The 19,522-nt window shown below is 38.6% G+C and overlaps 1 protein-coding gene across 2 annotated transcripts in view; it reads right to left on the bottom strand.

Annotated features, from left to right (window-relative positions):
* LOC122811530 (nitric oxide synthase interacting protein) overlaps nt 1–19,522 on the bottom strand; it is a 344,453-nt gene that overhangs the window by 290,348 nt on the left and 34,583 nt on the right. For both annotated transcript variants that reach the window (XM_044083424.1, XM_044083422.1), the window contains one exon: nt 16,097–16,202. In XM_044083424.1, the coding sequence (XP_043939359.1) occupies nt 16,097–16,202 (106 nt within the window). The remainder of the gene's footprint in view (nt 1–16,096; nt 16,203–19,522) is intronic.

The raw sequence follows: 19,522 nt of genomic DNA, 5'->3' as shown, positions 1-19,522 counted from the left end.
AGCACAGACATCGATGTTCTCCATACTGAGAAGGGCCTCGAGTGCGTGCATTTTGAGATTTAGACTTCTGGCATTGAGCAGCATTACCCTCAGTTTCTTCCCATTTTTGTTTTCTAGGGTGGTAGGTTTAGAATTTGAGCCTTGTCTAAAAAAGGCATTATGGGGGTGGCAAGAGCCTTAGCCAATATCCGGAATCCCAGGGGTGACAGGTGCAAGCCGTCCCTTGCGAAGCAGCGTGGCTTGTCAAGCATGTCATCCCAGGCAGACAGACACTGGATCCCCTTCGAATGACACCAGACACCAAGCCAATTGTTAAAGCTGATCATCTTGTCTATATATTGTGGCATCATTCTTGGTGAAGGAAGGATACTGCTCAGGGTTAGGGTCATACCTGCCTGGGCTACATAATCAGAGAGCTCCTCTATGTCTCTTTTCATGTAGTCCAGGGAGGTACGTCTCAGGTCGTTCACACCAGCATGGACATGGACTGTGTCATATTTATACTTGCCGTGGAGTGACCCGAGTGCTTGTGTTATGTGGCGGATTCTAGCGCCCGATAGGCAGCTATATATATATATATATATATATATATATATATATATACATATATATATATATATATATACATACATATATATATATATATATATATATATATATATATATATATATATATATATATATACACACACACACACACACACACACACACACACACACACACACACACACACACACCACACACCACACACACCACACACACCACACACACCACACACACCACACACACCACACACACCACACACACACTCTACCTTGATTGCTTGAATCAGATGAAGAAAAACATTTTGAATGAAAACTATTTGAAAACAAAAGACTTTCAAAGCAAAGCTACATTTTTGTTTTGATGGGGGTACCCCACCCTGCACCCCATATACCCCCCAAGTAAATATTCCAAGGCCGAGAACATACTCTACTGAGTTCGGGACAAAGTTCTCAATCCCCATATTTCTGCAATTTTGCACATACAAATAATGGCAACATCCAAAATTTATTTTTTCAACTCTGCAGCCAATATTTCAAGCACTCAAACTAGAGAGTATTTAAACTCTCTACAGGCTACCAATATATACATACATGCATGTAAACAATGGCCATATGCTCCTATGTGAATGTTGTTGTTTGTCTTTCAGCTTTTTCCTGGTAAGGGGTCGCCACAGTGGAACTCCAGTCAGCTAATGATTGGCAGTAGATTTTTACGAAACGCTGAGGTGCCAGCTCGACGCCCAACCTTCAACGAAGGCACGCCCATTTACGCACGCATGTCTTTCGAATGCCACCCAACTGCGGGGAGGACATGCAGACTCCACACAGAAGGCACTCCCAAGCCAAGCCAAGAAGTGAACAGGAGAACCTCTTGTTGTGAGGTAACAACGCTACGGCTGTACCACCGCGGAATGCCATATGCTCCTAATGTGTATACAGTGGATATAAAAAGTGTACATACCCCTGTTAAAATGTCAGTTTTTTGTGACATAAAAAATGAGACCACAATAAATCACTTAAAAACTTTTCCCACCTTTAATGTGACCTATAACCTGTACAATTCAACGGAAAAATGAACAAATCTGTTAGGAAAACAATAAAAAAACGTACAATAAGCTGGTTGCTTAAGTGTGCACACCCTTAAACTAATACTTTGTTGAAGCACCTTTTGATTTAATTACGGCATTCAGTCTTCTTGGGTACACACCTGCCTTCAATTAAAGAGACTCTGATTAACCCCAAATAAAGTTCAGGTGTCCTAGTAGGATTTTCTTGACATTTAACTCAGTTGCCTGCTACAGCCAAAGCCATGGTTCACAGAGAGATTAAAAGCATCAAAGGGATCTCATTGTTGAGATGTATGAGTCAGGAGAAGGTTACAAAAAATTTCCACAGCATTGGATATACCATGGAACACAGTGAAGACAGTCATCAAAAACTGGAGAAAATATGGGACAACAGTTAACGATGCAAAGAACTGGACTTCCCTCCAAAACTGATGAAAAAAGACAAAACAAAAATTGGTCTGGGAGGCTGCCATCATACCTATGGCAACACTGAAGAAGCGACAGGAATTTCTGGCAAGTACTGGTTGTGTACTACATTTGACAACAATCTCCCGTATTCTCCATATATCTGAACTATGGAGTAGGGTTGCAAGATGGAAGCCTTTTCTTACAGAAAAACATCCAGGCCCAGCTAAAATTTGTATAACAATACATCAAGTCTCCTCAAAGAATGTGGGAAAATGTGTTATGGTCGGATGAGACCAAGGTTGAACTTTTTGGCTACAATTCCAAAAGGTACATTTGGCGCAAAAACAACACTTTGCATCACCAAAAGAGCACCATCCTCATGGTCAAGCATGGTGATGGCAGTATCATTCTTAGGGTTGCTTTTCTTGAGCTGGAACTGGGGCTTTAGTCAAGGTGGAGGAATTATGAACAGTTCCAAATACCAGTCACTTGTAGCCCAAAACCTTCAGGCGTCTGATAGAAAGATGAAGAGGAATTTCACCTTTCAACATGACAATGACCCCCCCCAAGCATACATCCAAATCGATAAAAAAGAATGACTTCACCAGAAGAAAATCAAAATTTTGGAATGGCTCAGCCAGAGCCCAGACCTAAATCCAATAGAAAATCTGTGGGGTGACCTGAAGAGGGCTGTGCACAACAGATGCCCTCGCAATCTGACAGATTTGGAGCACTTTTGCAAGGAAGAGTGGTTAAATATTCCGAAATCAAGATGTGCCATGCTGCCAAATAAGACTGAATGTTGTAATTAAAACAAAAGGTGCTTCAACACAGTATTAGTATAAGGGTGTGCACACTTATGCAAGCAGCTTACTGTACGTTTTTTTTACATTTTTTCCCCTAACAGATTTGTTTGTTTTTCAACTGAATTGTGCAGGTTATAGGTCACATGAAGTGTGGGAAAAGTTTTGATTTATTGTGGTCTCATTTTTTAATATCACAAAAACCTGGCATTTTAAGGGTGTGTACACTTTTTATATCCATTGTACGTGTGCATAAATGTATTTTATACACACAAATATATAGACATATATATATCTATAGATAAATAGATATTTCACACATACACACACACATACATAAAAATAACCACTAACCAAGTGAAACTGGATCCAAAAATACTCCATACTTAGCGAAAAAATTATTTTATCATCACTTGCGTCCCAACAGGAACTTCCTCAAAACACCACCAAACACTGAACACTGTTCTTATACAAAATAAGACACACCCCAATCAATTAAACACCACACCTTAAAACAATTAAAAAAAACCATTCAAGGAACTTACAACACATAATATTGATAAAAAGAACATAGCTATGTTATTAAAAATTAGAAGCATATACAGAAACATTTCATATTCAATAACAATCCTATTCATAACCTCACAAATGTGGGGTTTTATACATTTTTAACCTCCTTTTCTTCAGGAGACACTTGATATTGGTAAAATCATTCATGCCAGGCTGTTTATCAGCCCATAATGTTAACTGCCATGCAGTCTCCCTTTGTTCAATTTAATCTTTAGAACATCCCCCTCTTAAGTTCCTCGGCCCCTGCTCCACAATATAATTTTTTTATATTCTGGACACCTAACCGTATGCTTACATAAATCATTATTAAGGTTTTTGAGCCTAATGGCATATAGGTGTTATTTGATTCTTTGGCCTAAACTTCTGGTGGACATTCCTATATAAAACCCTCTGAAAAATAAGCAGATAGCCATGTAAACAATCCCCTGCGTTTTACAATTTTAAACTCCCCTGACAGGCAACGTTCTATCTAAATGTATCAATTTTATAAAAGGGCCTTCAAGAATATACCTACATACCACACAAAAACCACTTCTGTATATTCCTTTCATTTTAATACTATTTAACCATATTGTCACCCATAAAATTATCTCTTTGTAAACTCCTTTTCATATTACAGGTGTTTTTAAACACAAATTTTGGTTTATCACCCACCAATCTAAACAATTCAAAGTTTCCCCTTAATAATACTCCAATTCCTCCCAATGATGGATACTATGTTAGATCTGCTGACCGACATATCCAGACAACAAAAGGTGTCCTGGGTGACACTACTTTCAGACCCAGTTCCCCTATTATTTTCCTTAATGATCAACCCAGAGTTCAAAATGGGGGGGGAATCTGCATACCTACATCATTTAATTTCATCCACCAACTTGGGTAGCATTGTCTTCCTTATACCTTCTCTCAACAAACATATTAACAATTAATTCTACTGCTGTCAAAAACTACATCTTCAGATGTCAACCTTGAGGCACATATTAGTTGCCCCTTAAGAATATTGTTCTTTATATATACGGGGTGATTACTATCATAATGCAATTAACTATTTACAAAGGTACGTTTCTATAAATCTTACTATTAAATTTACCAATAAGGAGGTTCCCATTTGACAGTGATGTCCAGAAAATTCACTTCCAATCTTACACCACCCTTCGTAAATTTAAAAAAAAAAAAAATCGAGACTGGTTAATGTTCTTAAAATCATTAACTTCTTTTTCAGTACCTTCAAATCACAAAAAAAATAAATCTACAAATTTAACATAAAACTTAACTAAAAATTTGACCAGGGCAGGTTTCAGTATTTTTTGCTCCCACCACCCCAGCACCAAATTAGCATATGCTGGGGCTGTGGCCGATCCCATGGCCACTCCCTTCAGTTGTTTATAAATCACTTTGTTAAACAAAAAATAATTACTAAGCAAAAGAAGTTCCAACAACACATAGCAAACATGCACTTCATTATCAGAAAAAGTAAAAGCAGATAAAAATTGTTTAACAAACTCCATCCCCATGTCATGAGGTATACAAGTGAACAAAGAACAAACATCCACTGTAAACATAACGTTTCTTTCTGGAATCAAAACTATATTCAGAATTAAACACTATGAACCTACTTAAAAAATCCCATGAATCTTTAATACAAAATTCCATTTTTTTGTACTACGGGATTTAATAAATAATCAAGAACCAATGAGATTCCTTCCATCACACATTGTGGTGAAGAAACTACTAGTCAAAACGGAGGATTATTGGAATCCTTATGAATCTTAGGGATCCCAAAAAGGACTCCAAACAAAGGATGTTCAACTTTCATAAATTCATACATTTCTACAAAGATATAACCTTCCATAAATAATTCATATAACTCTGCCTATATTCTCCTATAACAGGCAGACATGGTAGGGGTATCGACAATGGCATACTCATTTTCATTCCCCAACATTTCTTCTATCGCCTCAACATATTTACCCTGTTCCATAATAACTAGCCCCCCTCCCTTGTCGGCTTTCATAAATCGTAAATATTTAAGCAGTTTCAACTCTTCTAAAGCTGAATGCTGATCAAAAGAAAGATTATAATATGTTTTCCTGGGTTTCTCATTAGCCAACCTTCTAATGTCATCTTCACAACTACTCTCAAAGACCTTCAAAGTGTTAATCAAAGCTGGGTTACATGCGCTAGGTTTATAAAACACACTTTTTCGTATCGAAACATCAGCAAATACATACGCAAGATTTAATTTGTAACAAAACATTTTTAAGTCAATGAATGTCCTGCTAAAGTCCATCCTTCTACTCGGGATGAAATTAAACCCTGAAAACAACACTGAAAGCTGTTGAGCAGTAAAAGAATAATCAGGTAAATTAAAAATTTACCATTTAGTACAGCAATAACATCATGGCAATCACTTCTATTTACTTCTTCCATGCTCTCACAGAGGCCTTCCGAAAGGCTGTTTCGTTCTCTTCTTTCTGGGTATGCACGCCCGTCAACCCAACCCCTAAAGAGGGCTCAAGGCTACCAGAAGCATGTTTTTCTACCCCCACATTGACAACAGTCCTCTCTACTACTTCGATTTCATCCAAGGAAATGGCACCATTAACGGAACTTCCTTCACCTCCGCTTTTGGTGACGAGCGTTTGGACATCCCTCAAGTCAACTCTGTCCCTCCCAAATGACCTCTGATTGGTCAAGCGGTTACCATGGTAACCAATATCTCACTTGTAGGAATTAAAGGGTCTTTGACTATTTTTTACTTCCATAAAATGTGAGTAAGCTTTGTTAGACCCATATGCTGCCAAATCCCATTGCAGTTTCTTAAATTTACTCTGCACCAGGCTTCTCTCAAATTCTTCGATGTTGGACAACATACCTGAATAATCTTTCTTTAAGCCCGGCACATCTGATCATTTCTGGAGGGAATCTTCTAATCTGAGGATTTCTTCCCTTATTTCAGCGATCCGCTGCTTATTACTCCCCACCAACAGTCCTAAAAATTCAAGTCCAGACTTTGTGAAGAAGGAAACTACCTCCTCAAAAAATTGCTTGGAGGGTAACACCCCATTAGGGCATTTAAAGAAACGTAGCCCTATTGGGACCACTTTCAAATTTATACATCTTTCAAAATACTTGGTCTCTACTACAAGAGACTTGTATTTCCTAAGACACTTTTCCAAATTAGTCAATAATGCCCTTGTTTTTTTTTCCTCTATTTCGGGTGTTCTCAACAAATCAGTCCAGGATCTCAAACTGACATCCATGTTCACAAATGGATCATATTCAGAATCCAAAACTGCACGGATGTCCTTAAAATTACTGTTAACATTCAGATCACAACCACCTGTCGTCTTATTATCAATGACAGTGGTTTCTCCTACATCCTCCTTAGAACTAACAGAGGAGGACAAGAATCTTGAATGTCCTACTTCAAGTCCTTGACTCTCAGCAACTCATTCAAGCTCTTTTGCATATTATTCATGGACGGCACCAACAAGGTTAATACATCTCCTTCCCTCGAGGTAGGTGTAGGATGGACAGTCACTTCCAAAAGAGGATCGTCGTTCACACCAGCCATCTCCGGAAAATCAAAAGACCAACAATAAAAAAAGAATTCCACAAGATGGAGTGGCACAAAAACTCTACACAAAAATAACCACTAACCAAGTGGAACTGGATCCAAAAATACTCTGTACTTAGCAAAAAAAAAAAAAAAATCTTTGTTATCCATTTCATCCCAACAGGAACTTCCTCAGAACAATTTCTATTTCTACCAATTCTTCGAATGTTTTAATGACCGGGTGTAATGGGGGGTTCCATGTACTTTTTCTATGCAGTTTATTACTATCTAGTGCTTTGCCTTTTAAATTCACTGCTAAATTCAATCGCCTTGTGTAAAGTTTCAAATCCAATATTGTCTTAGGTACATTGATGGTATTATGTGGCACAAAGTGAAGTCCTTTAGTAAATACTTCAAAAAATAAACTACTGACTTCAATTTCCGTGTAGTTAAAAATAGAGAAATTGCCTTCCTTCACTACATTACAACATAAATTACGTGTAACGCCATTTTCGGGTGTTCCATAGTCTATTCTATCTATTATTGCCTCCTTGGGGGATTCCATCTCCTGGTGTATGCACTCCCTAATCTGTTCCTCTGTCTCCCCTGGCCAAATTGAAAATCCTGTTGACCTGCCCTGACCTGGTTAGGTTGTGAGTTTTGCTTTTGTGCCAGTCTCTCACTTCTTCTTGGTCCCTGGTCATCACCACTCTCATTAAAAACATTATCTTGTTCATTGTCCACATTATTATTATTATGGTTCTGATCTTTCCCCCATCTGTTATGTGCATTTAACATTAAAATGAACAAAAGATGGGTTATGATAAAAAGTATAACAAGAACTAGCACCATCAGCTTGTATTAGTGTAAAAAAGGATCCTTTCGTTTTAAATGCAGTGTAATTAATAATTAATTGATGATTAATTAAACAATTAAGCATGGCAGGAATAATATAAAAGAACCTGCCTAATAATGCAGTAAACGTCTTGAAAAAGCCTGGGAGGGCCCGGGTGAAAGCGCTTGACGGGATATTTGGATTTATTCTATGTGTTTTTAACGCTTTTACTGGTGAAGCTGAAAATAAAAGTTTTGTTCCTGCACTTCGGTTTGGCACCTCGGTATCCTGCTTTTTTGAATTTTACCAGTTGGTGCTGTTCCTGTAAAGGTGTTTTGTGTTTGGTAATATATTAAAATGTAGCCACACAAACACTGTGCACATTTTATATATATATATATATATATATATATATATATATATATATATATATATATATATATATACACACACACATATAGCTCTAGCGTGCGTGTATGCATGTTGCAAGTGGATATAGGTAAATAGCTACACAGATACAGATATGTTTATTATATCAGTTTAGTATCAGAACTGAAAACGTGACAATTTTGAATCCAAAAATAACGTGACCAAAAGGTCGCAAGACAAGAACGTCAAGACCATAAGAGCAAATAATGTTGAGCAATGACCTGCACAGACACAGGAGCAAGTGCAAACACAGGTACAGAAGAGGGGGCAAGCCCAGGTGTTCATGGTGCTGTTTGGCAAATTTACAAGAGATCCATCACAGCTGGGTCTGAGGATGCCTTATATGCCAGGCAAAAATCACCTCTCAGTAACCCGTAGGAGACTTGAGTATACAGCCAGGGCTTTAAGGTGATCTGTGTAGGACAGGGTATTCATACCCTGGATTCACCAGGTGAAGAACCTTTGAGTGTTTTCCAAATGTTGTTATTTACATGCCAAAGTGGGCACTCTACTCAATGATGGGTCTGATAAGGGCAAAGTGGAGTGGTACTGTAACTTTCTTGGACCCGGATACCATATCCTTGCTTATGAGTTGTGTGACATAGCCAAGATAGTAAGAAAATCATTTGATGTGTTTGGTCGAAGGCCAGACTACTGTCTACATACGTTTCCAAATCTCCAACTACTAGGTAAACTCTTAGGGGTGTTTTACTGATGGAGTAATTAACTTTGGTGGATGAGTTCTCAAAAGGGCACTATACTGCATTTCTTCCCACTGAGTTTTAATCAGTGGCTCTGGCACCAATCATTTGTTTTTGTCAGACCTTTCTGTTTGATGTTTGTGTCATGGAGGAATCTGCGATAGCTCTGAATTTACAATCATTTGTCAACTTTGGAGGCCAGAGGCCTTTGAAGTTAGCCTTGACTTCCAAGAATGCAAAAGAGGAGCAGGCCGAACATGGAGCCGTGGGGTACTCCACTGGTGACCAGTCTTCTTTTAGAAGTGATCTTACCAATCCTGACTTCTTGGGTCCAAACTGTGATCCAGTCTCTATGAGACTATACATTACCAATAAACTTCTCAAGAGGACTCTACCACTGCCTATCACTATAGAAAGTTCAGTGGTTTGAACTGAGCACTTACATTGCTGTCAATAACGCAAACTAGCCCACTGTTCCCTCTTCTCCTAGCAGATGTTCGATAATGGCACAAATGTCTACATTCCCAAGAGTGAGAATAGCGTGTAGGATGCAGAGTTTGCTTAGGCACCTAACATAGGGCAGTAATATCTTAAGGTTGCTTTGAAAGTTTTTTTTTTTTTTTTTTGCACTACGTTAGTAATTTTGTCATTTGGACATTGCCTAAAAAGTCTCTAAGGGGTTGGATAAAGTTTTAGCCAACATCCAAATGCCCAACAGGGACAGGTACAGACCACTCTTGGGAAAGTAATGTGGTCTGTTAACCATGTCCTCCCCGTGCTCAGAGTTGCTGGATCCCCTGAAGTGACATCATAAATGAAGCCAATTACTAAAATCGATCACTTTTGGCTTACACTGTGGCATCATTCTTGGGGAAGGTAGAACGCAGCTTAATGCAAGCCACATACCTGTATGTGACATATATTAAAGAGATCCATAACATTTCTCTTCATATAGCCCAGTGAGGTATATCTAACGTCATTTACACCCACCTGGACTATGACAGAAATATACTGGTACCTATGGTGCAGGGACTTGAGTGCGTGCGTGATATTTCAGGTCCTAGCTCCAGACAGGCAACTAACCATTACCTTCTCCTCATCCAGGCTGGTGAGACAGGCATGTGTGTGTTATACAATGGAATCCCCTATGACAAGAATACTTGTCAAAGTGCTTGCTTGCCTTATGGGCCTTGCTCTTGGGGGACCACTGGGTGAAGAATTGTGTGTGGTGCTTATTTTAGTGTGTGCTTTAGAGTCTGTGGATATACGTTGCCACTTGATGGCTTAGGAGGTCTTTTGAGGTTTGGGAAGGTTTCATAAGTGTCTCAGTGTAAGAAGGCCTACATGTGTGGTGAGCCATGTGTGTGTTTTAGAAAACCTTGTTTGTAAGTGAGATTTTTGCCTCCAAGGAAGTTGTGCATGTACATCTCTTGCATATTATGTTAATTTCTTTTAAGGATTAAATGGCTGCCAAAGTACATGAGACAATTGCTACATTGTCGCATGATGCCTATATCTACTAAGCTGGCCACAAAGACATTAGGAAACTTAATATCCGTGTCATCTGGACCTATATTAAGGTCGGGCTATTACAGTTTAGGGACTTGCTTTTACATAGGTCTCCTGACTGGTATCTAGGGTTAAGGCAAAATGTTAAGACAGTGCTATGGTCTGGTATTTGTGTTGTCTGATGCACCAACTAGCTGCTCTAAGTGTAACTCTGTACAATGCCTCACTGAGTTGCATGTTAAAAGTCCTGAATGCTAACTTACTGTACAAGGCACTGTTAGCCTCCTCTTCATGGTAAGCAGCTCCATATGAACACACCTAATTTACAGCAAACAGAATAAAGCTGAAAGCAGACTCCTGTGCCTTCTGGCCAATAAACAACTATGCATTGAGCTCCCTAGAATGTTTCCCAACTCAAGAGAGACTAGACAAACACCTTCTGCCACCATTTGGATGATTCTTTAACTTCTTAATGTAAAAACACAGCAAAAGTAACTCTCAAGTGCAAATTAACACCAACAAGTAAGTCCCTTACTAGTTTGCCCTTCTGTAGGTGATTTAGAAGCAAACTCTAGAAACCAGACAGAGAAATGGCTTTTATTCTGACACATAAAAATGAAACAAATGCTTTCAAACTGCAATCAAACAGTACAAATCACTTAACACAAGTGCAAGTGGGGGGAAAAAAAAAATCAACAAATATGCTTATCTCAGTCTGGATGCAGTAGAAACACTTGTGAAACATTGCTGAGTTCTATGGAAATGAACTGCTGTACAGCAGTGTACACTTACAGTGCAATTAAAAAGTATTTGCCCCCTTCATGATTTCTTATTTTTTTGCATGTTTGTCACACTTAAATGTTTCAGATCAAACAAATTTAAATATTAGACAAATATTAGACAAAGATAACCCAAGTAAACACAAAATGCAGTTTTTAAGTGATGATTTTATTTATTATGGAAAAAAAAAAAAACTATCCAAACCTACATGGCCCTATGTGAAAAAGTAATTGCCCCCTTGTTAATTCATGAAGTAACTGTGGTTAATCACATTTTTGGGAAAGCAGAGTTCAATTTCACTAGACACACCCAGGCCTGATTACTGCCAGACCTGTTGAAATCTAGAGATCTCTTAAACGGAACCTGTCAGACAAAGTGAAGTAGGCCAAAAGATCATAAAAAGGAAGACACAATGCCGCGATCTAAAGAAATACTGGAACAGATGAGAAACAAAGTAATTGACATCTATCAGTCTGGAAAAGGTTACAAAGCCATTTCTAAAGCTTTGGGACTCCAGCAAACCATGGTGAAAGCCATTATCTACAAATGGAGAAAACATGAACAGTGGTGAACCTTCCCAGGAGTGGCCGGCCTACAAAAATTGCCCCAAGAGCACAGCAAAGACTCATCCAAGTGGTCACAAAAGAACTGCAGGCCTCACTTAACTCAGTTAAGGTCAGTGTTCACGACTCAACCATAAGAAAGAGACTGGGCAAAAATGGCATGCATGGCAGAGTTCGAAGGTGAAAACCACTGCTGACCAAAAAGAACATAAAGGCTTGGCTCACTTTTGCCAAAAAACATCTTGATGATCCCCAAGACTTTTAGGAAAATATTCTGTAAACTGACAAAACAAAAGTTGAACGTTTTGGGAGGTGTGCGTCCCATTACATGTGTCATAAAAGTAACACAGTGTTTCAGAAAAAGAACATCATGCCAACAGTCAAACATGGTGGTGGTAGTGTGATGGTCTAGGGCTGCTTTGCTGCTTCTGGACCTGGACGACTTGCTGTGATTGATGGAACCATGAATTCTGCTCTCTACCAAAAATTCCTGAAGGGAAATGTCCGACCATCAATTCATGATCTCAACCTGAAGCGCACTTGGGTTCTACAGCAGGACAATGATCCAAAACACACCAGTAAGTCCACCTCTGAATGGCTTACAAAAAACAAAATGAAGGTTTTGGAGTGGCCTAGTCAAAGTCTGGACTTGAATCCAATTGAGATGCTGTGGCATGACCTTAAAAAGGTGGTTCATGCTTGGAAACCCTCCAATATGGCTGAATTAAAACAATTCTGTAAAGAAGATTGGGCCAAAAATTCCTCAACAGCGATGTGAAAGACTCATTGTCAGTTATGGCAAACACTTGATTGCAGTTGTTGCTGCTAAGGGTGGCACAACCAGTTATTAGGTTTAGGGGGCAATACTTTTTCACATAGGGCCATGCAGGTTTGGATAGTTTTTATTTTACTTAATAAATAAAATCATCCTTAAAAACTGCATTTTGTGTTTACTTGGGTTATCTTTGTCTGATATTTACATTTATTTGATGATCTGAAACATTTAAGTGTAATAAACATGCAAAAAAAAAAAATAAGAAGTCAAGAAGGGGACAAATATTTTTTCATTGCACTTGTAACTCTTTTCTATTTTATGCATACTCTGGAGCTTTTTATCCTGGGCCATTGGTGAAAATGTAAGTAAGGCACAACAATCGCAGACCAATGATCATCCCTGATCATCCCAATGCATTTTAAAACCAAAGGGTGACTCAGATCAACTCGTACAACATTTCAGCAAATTAGAAAGTCATCTCTAAAGTGCAGGAATGAATGAACCAACAATGAGTCCAGGCCTAAGGCTGTTCTACCTCCTAAACTACCTGGAATTACTCCTCTGTAAACTGGAGGTAATCAATGTATGAAGTCTTAGGCAATGAGTTGCTTTGAAACCTGTGTCATTTTATGGGTTATTTAGCTGGTGATATTACAGAAGAATGCTTATCCATAACCCTTAAGGACTTTTTGTAGAAAACTGTCTCCTTTTCAGGGCTGCTCTCTTGTTCTTCTTCCTCTGAAAAAGACTCGGCAGACTCATAAGCAGAAACACACTTGGAATTATTTTACTTTAAAAGGAAGAGCATCTTCAAGTATAACAACTTTGTCTTTCTCATCTAGAAACAGCTCTGATGAAGGTTCCTCCCCGTCCCCAATTTTTGTGATGGACTACATCTCTCTCGGGATGTTGCACCATTATAAACATGGAGGGAATATTTTTTCTGTATTTTTCATTTCTTTCCTGTCAGATTTTCTTTAGAATCATTGGGTTTTTGCCGTTATCTTAGAAGTACGTCTCAGACTTCTTCTAGCATTTCCTACTTTCATACGACTTTTCCGTTCCTCAGACATAGTGTTGATCTTATCTTTTTATTACTTCTTTTGTAAAAGAATGGTTTCAACATCAACTTCTACAGTTTTCTAAATATTTTACAGTATTCACTTACAAGATTCAAGCGGTGGCTTAAAGCTAAAAATATGCACAGTATGAATATTTTAGACATATCTGACGTCACAGAGAAGTACCAATGTCAATCCAGTTTGCTTTTCCTTATACTTGTTCACAGGACATTTAGGCCTAAAAGCAAATGAATAGTGTAGCTGATCAGTTAACACTTCTGAAGTAGAGACGAATGAAAACTGTGCAGGATAGTGTTCCTTTTCAAAACAAGGTGCGTCACAGAAGGAGGAAGAGGAAGCAACTTGAGATCAATACCACTCTCATGCAAAACAGTATTGCGGATACTGGTGATTTAAAGCCGAAAATGTTATAAATACGGCTAAGAACACCCTCCCAAAGAAGAAAAAGGGTGCACTTCTTAACCAACAGCAGGATACTAGAAGGTTCCAACTTCCACATCTCAGAGCATACAATTTCTGCAGCAGAAGATAAGCTCTTGTTTACTATTATTTCTTTAATATGTGTTAACTGAACATATCCCACTCGACTTAGGACCCTTTTTCAAGGGGGGGGGGGCTGAACAGCCAAGTTCTCTAGCAAAAGTATAAGAACACAAAGTGAATCTAATCAAGCTATATGAAAAAGTAAAAATGCTCAATTTCAACAGAAAGTAGGTAAGTAAAATTAGACAAACAGCATCTACCACAGGCAAGGTCAACTACATTAAATTGCAAGTATTAAACATAGTTAATCACAGAATGATGGCCCCATTTACAACCTCATCTTAGTTAAGGGCACTTTTTGGCAGTGAATTAGGGTGTAAGTTGTTTATACGTCACAGACATTACAAAAATGTAAAACAGAGATACAAGAATTTAGTTTATTGAGATTTAAGTCAAGGTGTTATGCAATGTTTACAGTGATTAAGCTGGAATATATGCTTTTAGGCAGCAAAACAAGGATGCGGTCTTCCTTCTCTCAAAAATCACTACCCTCAGAAAACCTGATGCTATCCACTCTACCGATGAGCCAGTTTTATGTCTGCACTTGAATCAACAGTTAACTGATCTTATCTCAGCTGTCTACATTGTCTACTTCTGAATGAGATAATGGGATTACCGGCTGGACAAGCACTTTTTACAGAGCCCAGGGGAGAAAAGATCCAACAGTTCAGGCAAAACACAATGAGAGTACTGGACAGGCTGCCATGGTTGTGACTTGTACAGTAAGCTAAACTATCTCAAGACACCTGCAAGGTCAGAGATGAGAGATAAAATATTTAACAGTATTAAAATGTCTGCTAAAATGGAATAAAATCAAGAATGCTCAATGAGATGTGATTTTTTGAGTAGATTACATGAACAAAATGATAAGTGCAACACTGAGAAAGAATATGAAAAGGTGAAAGACAAACATAAAAACAAAAGGTAATGCTAGTAGAAGTGAAAGGAAACGGTAGACTTGGCAGGGAACAGAAACATTAAAGGGGGAACCTGAAAGCAGAAATAGGTATAAGGAAAAGAATGCAAACTCAAATTTGGAAAAGCATGTAGGCAGTCTGTGACAAGTACAGCTGAACTGAGAGAGAGGCTCTAAGACAGACAAGGTAATAGCAGAAAGCAGAGAGTTCATAAGATACAATGATCATTCTGTGATGAACATTCAAATTAAATCAACGAAGAACAAGGGTAATTGTGTAGTAAAACAGGAGTGTGAAAAGAGTAAATGGAATAACGAGAAGGTAGAAAACTTAGGGAAATTACTTGTAAAAGGAATCAGATTCCAGTGGAATTGGACTTTAGTAAAGTACAAGCAACATGGAGGCAAACTATGCAGTCAGTTGGCATAACATAAGGCAAGGTGATACCTCAATATTCAGCATATTCACTTCTAAATCATCCACAAGTTTCTTACCCACCTCTTTGTGCATTTCAAGTGATTTCCAAATCATAATCCCAGTATGGTACTAAAGCTCTTATGCAGGGTCCCAAAGAATAGCAAAGAAATCTTGAAAATATTACAACTATTACTTGTATATTTGTTTTGAACTGCACAACCACTCTAGATATGCTACATGTTTTCTGACAGGTGTGGGGAAAAATTAAAAGAAAAACACCGCACCATCACATGCAACCTGTAGTGTTGCTTCATAATTCAGCTACACAGACTTTAATAAGTACCAGCAGCATATCCCTCCCCAAACCCATGCTAAAATATGTAGTCTGCATTTGCCCAGCCACAACTTAAAAACATCTTCTGCATAGCACATACCACAAAACTTCTTTCACAAACACAGGAAGGCACGTAAAAGCTCAAACAAGAAAGAATCAAAGCTTGACTGAAACAGCAGGGTGCAACAAGCAAATTACTATTTCAAGCATTCATTCTTAACTAGAGATGTTAATCAATGAAAACATGGAGATACATACGTTACCACAGGGTCTCTGCATGGCTGTAGGGACAAGCAGCAGCAGTCAAAGTCCTTAACAGCATCTCTACTTAGCCGAACAGTTTGGGTGCCATAGCCAGAAGCAGCTATTCAAAACAAGATTTAAAAAAAATGAAGCAGATTAACTGTATATTAGTACATTCTTATTTGTTTTTAATTTAATTTGTCATTTGCCCTTAATCTTGTGCTTCTCCAAGATGATATTGACTTTCCTTAAAGCTACAGCCTCTGACCATGCTCCCTCACCACAGAATTATACATGTCATAGGCAACACAGAAAACACATTGACTATATCACAAAGTGAAAGCTAGACCACATCAACAGGAGTTACTTATTCACCTTTGGATATTTGTTCCTTTTCTGAGGTTTGATGTGCAATGCCTGTGAGATTTCCACTATTATTAGCAATAGTCAACCCTGGTAAATTGTTAATATTCTTCCTATGTCCATGTTGGCTTAATTTTACTGAAAATTAAGATGACAACTAATGCTGGCATAAGTTTGTGGGTTCATAGTTAAGTACTGGGCTAAATGCTCTTGCAGGATATTTTAAGCCTGGGCAATTCCCCTTTGGTGCTCGAATTAACCGGTTACATTCAGGGTTAGATCGACCTCACCCATCCCACAGTCAGTAATTTGTATATTATCCCTAATGAAAATAACTGTGATTATACCACAGATAATTTGATGGGCTAGAGCAGTTAGCAGCTGCTTCTGTTTATTAGTAGTACAGGGGGCAGTCCTGGGGTACATTTTCTGTTTGCCATCCACAGAGCCAAATTGCGCTTGAATATGGACATGGATGAGCTTTGATTTCTGTGGATGGGGAGTCTGTTCCAGAAAACTGGTATCCTCAGTGAGATCTACCTGTCCCTCCAAACTGTTCCATTGTTGTTGCAGAAAAGGTGTAGATCCTTAAGTATTTCTAATGCCATTTAACTTATTGATGCAGTAAATCCTCTAGACATAAGTCACACATCTTAGCAGTCTGTAGGATGCAGAGTATACTGATGGGAGTTTAAGTCAGTCCATGTAAGACATATTGTTTAGGCCTTGTATCCTTTAAGTAAGGTATCTCTGTGGGCATTCCAATTGTTGCATGTGCTCTGAGATAAATGACAAAGGAGGCATTATAGTGAATGACTGGCCTAATGAAGGCTAAGTAAAGAAGATGATGACATCCCTAGAGCTAGACAGAATCTCTGTTTATAAACTGCAAAATATATAAGGACTTTAATACAACAGTGGACACAAGTTGGTTGAAAGATCATTGTCCACATAAGTTTCTAAATCACAAACTGGGTCAACTCTTAGGGGCGTACTGTCAATGTGATAGTTCCCTAGGGGAAATGACTTCCCAAAGGGTACAGTAATACAATTTTTGGCATCCATTTCAGACAATAATTTTGGGACCAGTTATTTATTATGGACAGACCTTCCTGCAGGATGAGGTAATTTGGGGGTTCAATGACTACGCCTAAACGTCAGCCAGAGTCCTTTGGTGCTAGCTTTTATTTTAGAGAAGTAGATACAAAACAGCAGAGGTCCCAGCACAGAACCCTGGGGACTCCACTTGTAACTGGTCTCTGTGATGGTAACTTCCCTATTTTGGATTTTTTGCTTCTTATCTGTAAGCCAAATGGGTTCACTTCATTTATTTAGCTTTTCTACTACGCCTGAGTGAGTGATGGTTTCAAAAGTTTTGAAAAGGTTGAGGTTATGCACAGTGTCCCATTTTACTTTCATCCATTGCTTCTGTGACCCTTTTCAAAAAAGTCCACAAGGTTGAGTAAGCATGACCTGCCCTTGACAAATCCAAACAAAGACAGGTCCAGTGTTTGGATGTTCCCCATGTCCCTACTGATTAATTCTATGGCATGTCTTTCCATGCATTGCCTATCAGGCTGGCCAGACCTACGAGTCTGAAATTATTCGAGTCTGTAGATGGTCCTCCCTTGTAAAGGGGAATGACTGTAGCTGTTCTCCATTCACCAAGTACAAAACCTGCACAGAGGCTAAGGTTAAACAGTGTTGTTAGGGACTTGATTAAATCCAGTTTCATGGTATTTAAGATGCATCCATGGATATAGTCAATACCTATTGATGCAGTATTTTTAGCTTTTGATAACACTTTTAGGACTTAGTCTTGTGGGATAGCTGAAGACAAGCCAGTTTCAGGTACATCTTGAATGACAGATGGAGGGCAGAGAGGGTAAAGTTATAGCTAAATTTAATCGGCCAGTAAGTGAGCTACATCTTCAGCCTCATTGTAGGCAACATTATTCACAATCAGCTCAATGCATTGCTGCACTGTACTTTACAGAGTAAGAACATAACTAAGAAAGGCTCCGTGATCATCTTTGACTTTGGTGGCTATTTTAACCTCAAACCTGGCTTTGGTGGATTTTGTTAAGCTCTTGAGTTGTTTATTCGGGGGAGGGGGGGACTCATCATTCTGGGAATTACATTCATGGACATTTGGAGGAAATGCTATGTGGTGGATGGAGGAAGTGAGTCTGCATTGCTGTGTCAGGCATTAAGGTTAATGGTCTGTGGAATTAATTCATCTTACAGGGTACTGTCCATGGGTCTTTACACTGTGCCATTAAACAAGTGCAAAGCTCACTTTCCATGTCAAGTGTTATTTACTCAAGAGTCATTAAAAGTGGTGTTGAAAGTATCTAGAAATATACAAAATCAAGAAACCCTAAGACTACAGAATATAGTGAAATTCAATGAACCTATTAACTCCCCCTTCTAAAAAAGCCAGACAGGATCAGCACATTATGCTTCTTCATAGAACTAAGGCATGAAAATATTTTTTCATATTTAAGTCAAAAGGGTGGCAATGGAAACTACAGCCTCTCTTTTTGCAAATTTAGTTTTGGAATGGGGAAATGAATATATTAAATAAAACAAAAAAAAAAACAAACAAAAAAAACAATTTATCTTTCGTGAAAGGTTGCATTTTGTAAAATATAGGTTTGTTTTTGTTTGGGTGGTCGTGTTGGTGCAGCAGTTAGTGTTGTCACCTCACAGCAAGAGGTTCTTTGGTTTGAATATCGGCTGGGGTGCCTTCTGTGCAGACTCTGCATGTTCTCTCTGTGGTCACATGGGTTTCCTCCAGGTGCTCTGTTTTCCTTCCACATTCCAAAGACATGCGGAAGGCGGACTGGACACTCTAAACTGGATGTAGGTGCGAGTATGTGTTCAAGTGACTGGTACAGATAAACTATCGAGGCAGGACTAGCCACCCGGCAGTGTAAACCTTAGCTCGGGATGATGGTCACTGTTGAAAATGACACCCCGACCCCATGTGCAAAATGGGAAAAAGAGGTTGAGGATGGATGTTATTGATTTTTTCAGTAAATTCTGAAGAAAGTAGTGAATTTGCTTCTCTAAGTG

The sequence above is a fragment of the Protopterus annectens genome, chromosome 9.part0, assembly GCF_019279795.1.
Source record: "Protopterus annectens isolate FY-2018-M chromosome 9.part0, PAN1.0, whole genome shotgun sequence".
NCBI lineage: Eukaryota > Metazoa > Chordata > Ceratodontiformes > Protopteridae > Protopterus > Protopterus annectens.
This window is presented reverse-complemented; position numbering and strand designations above follow the sequence as displayed.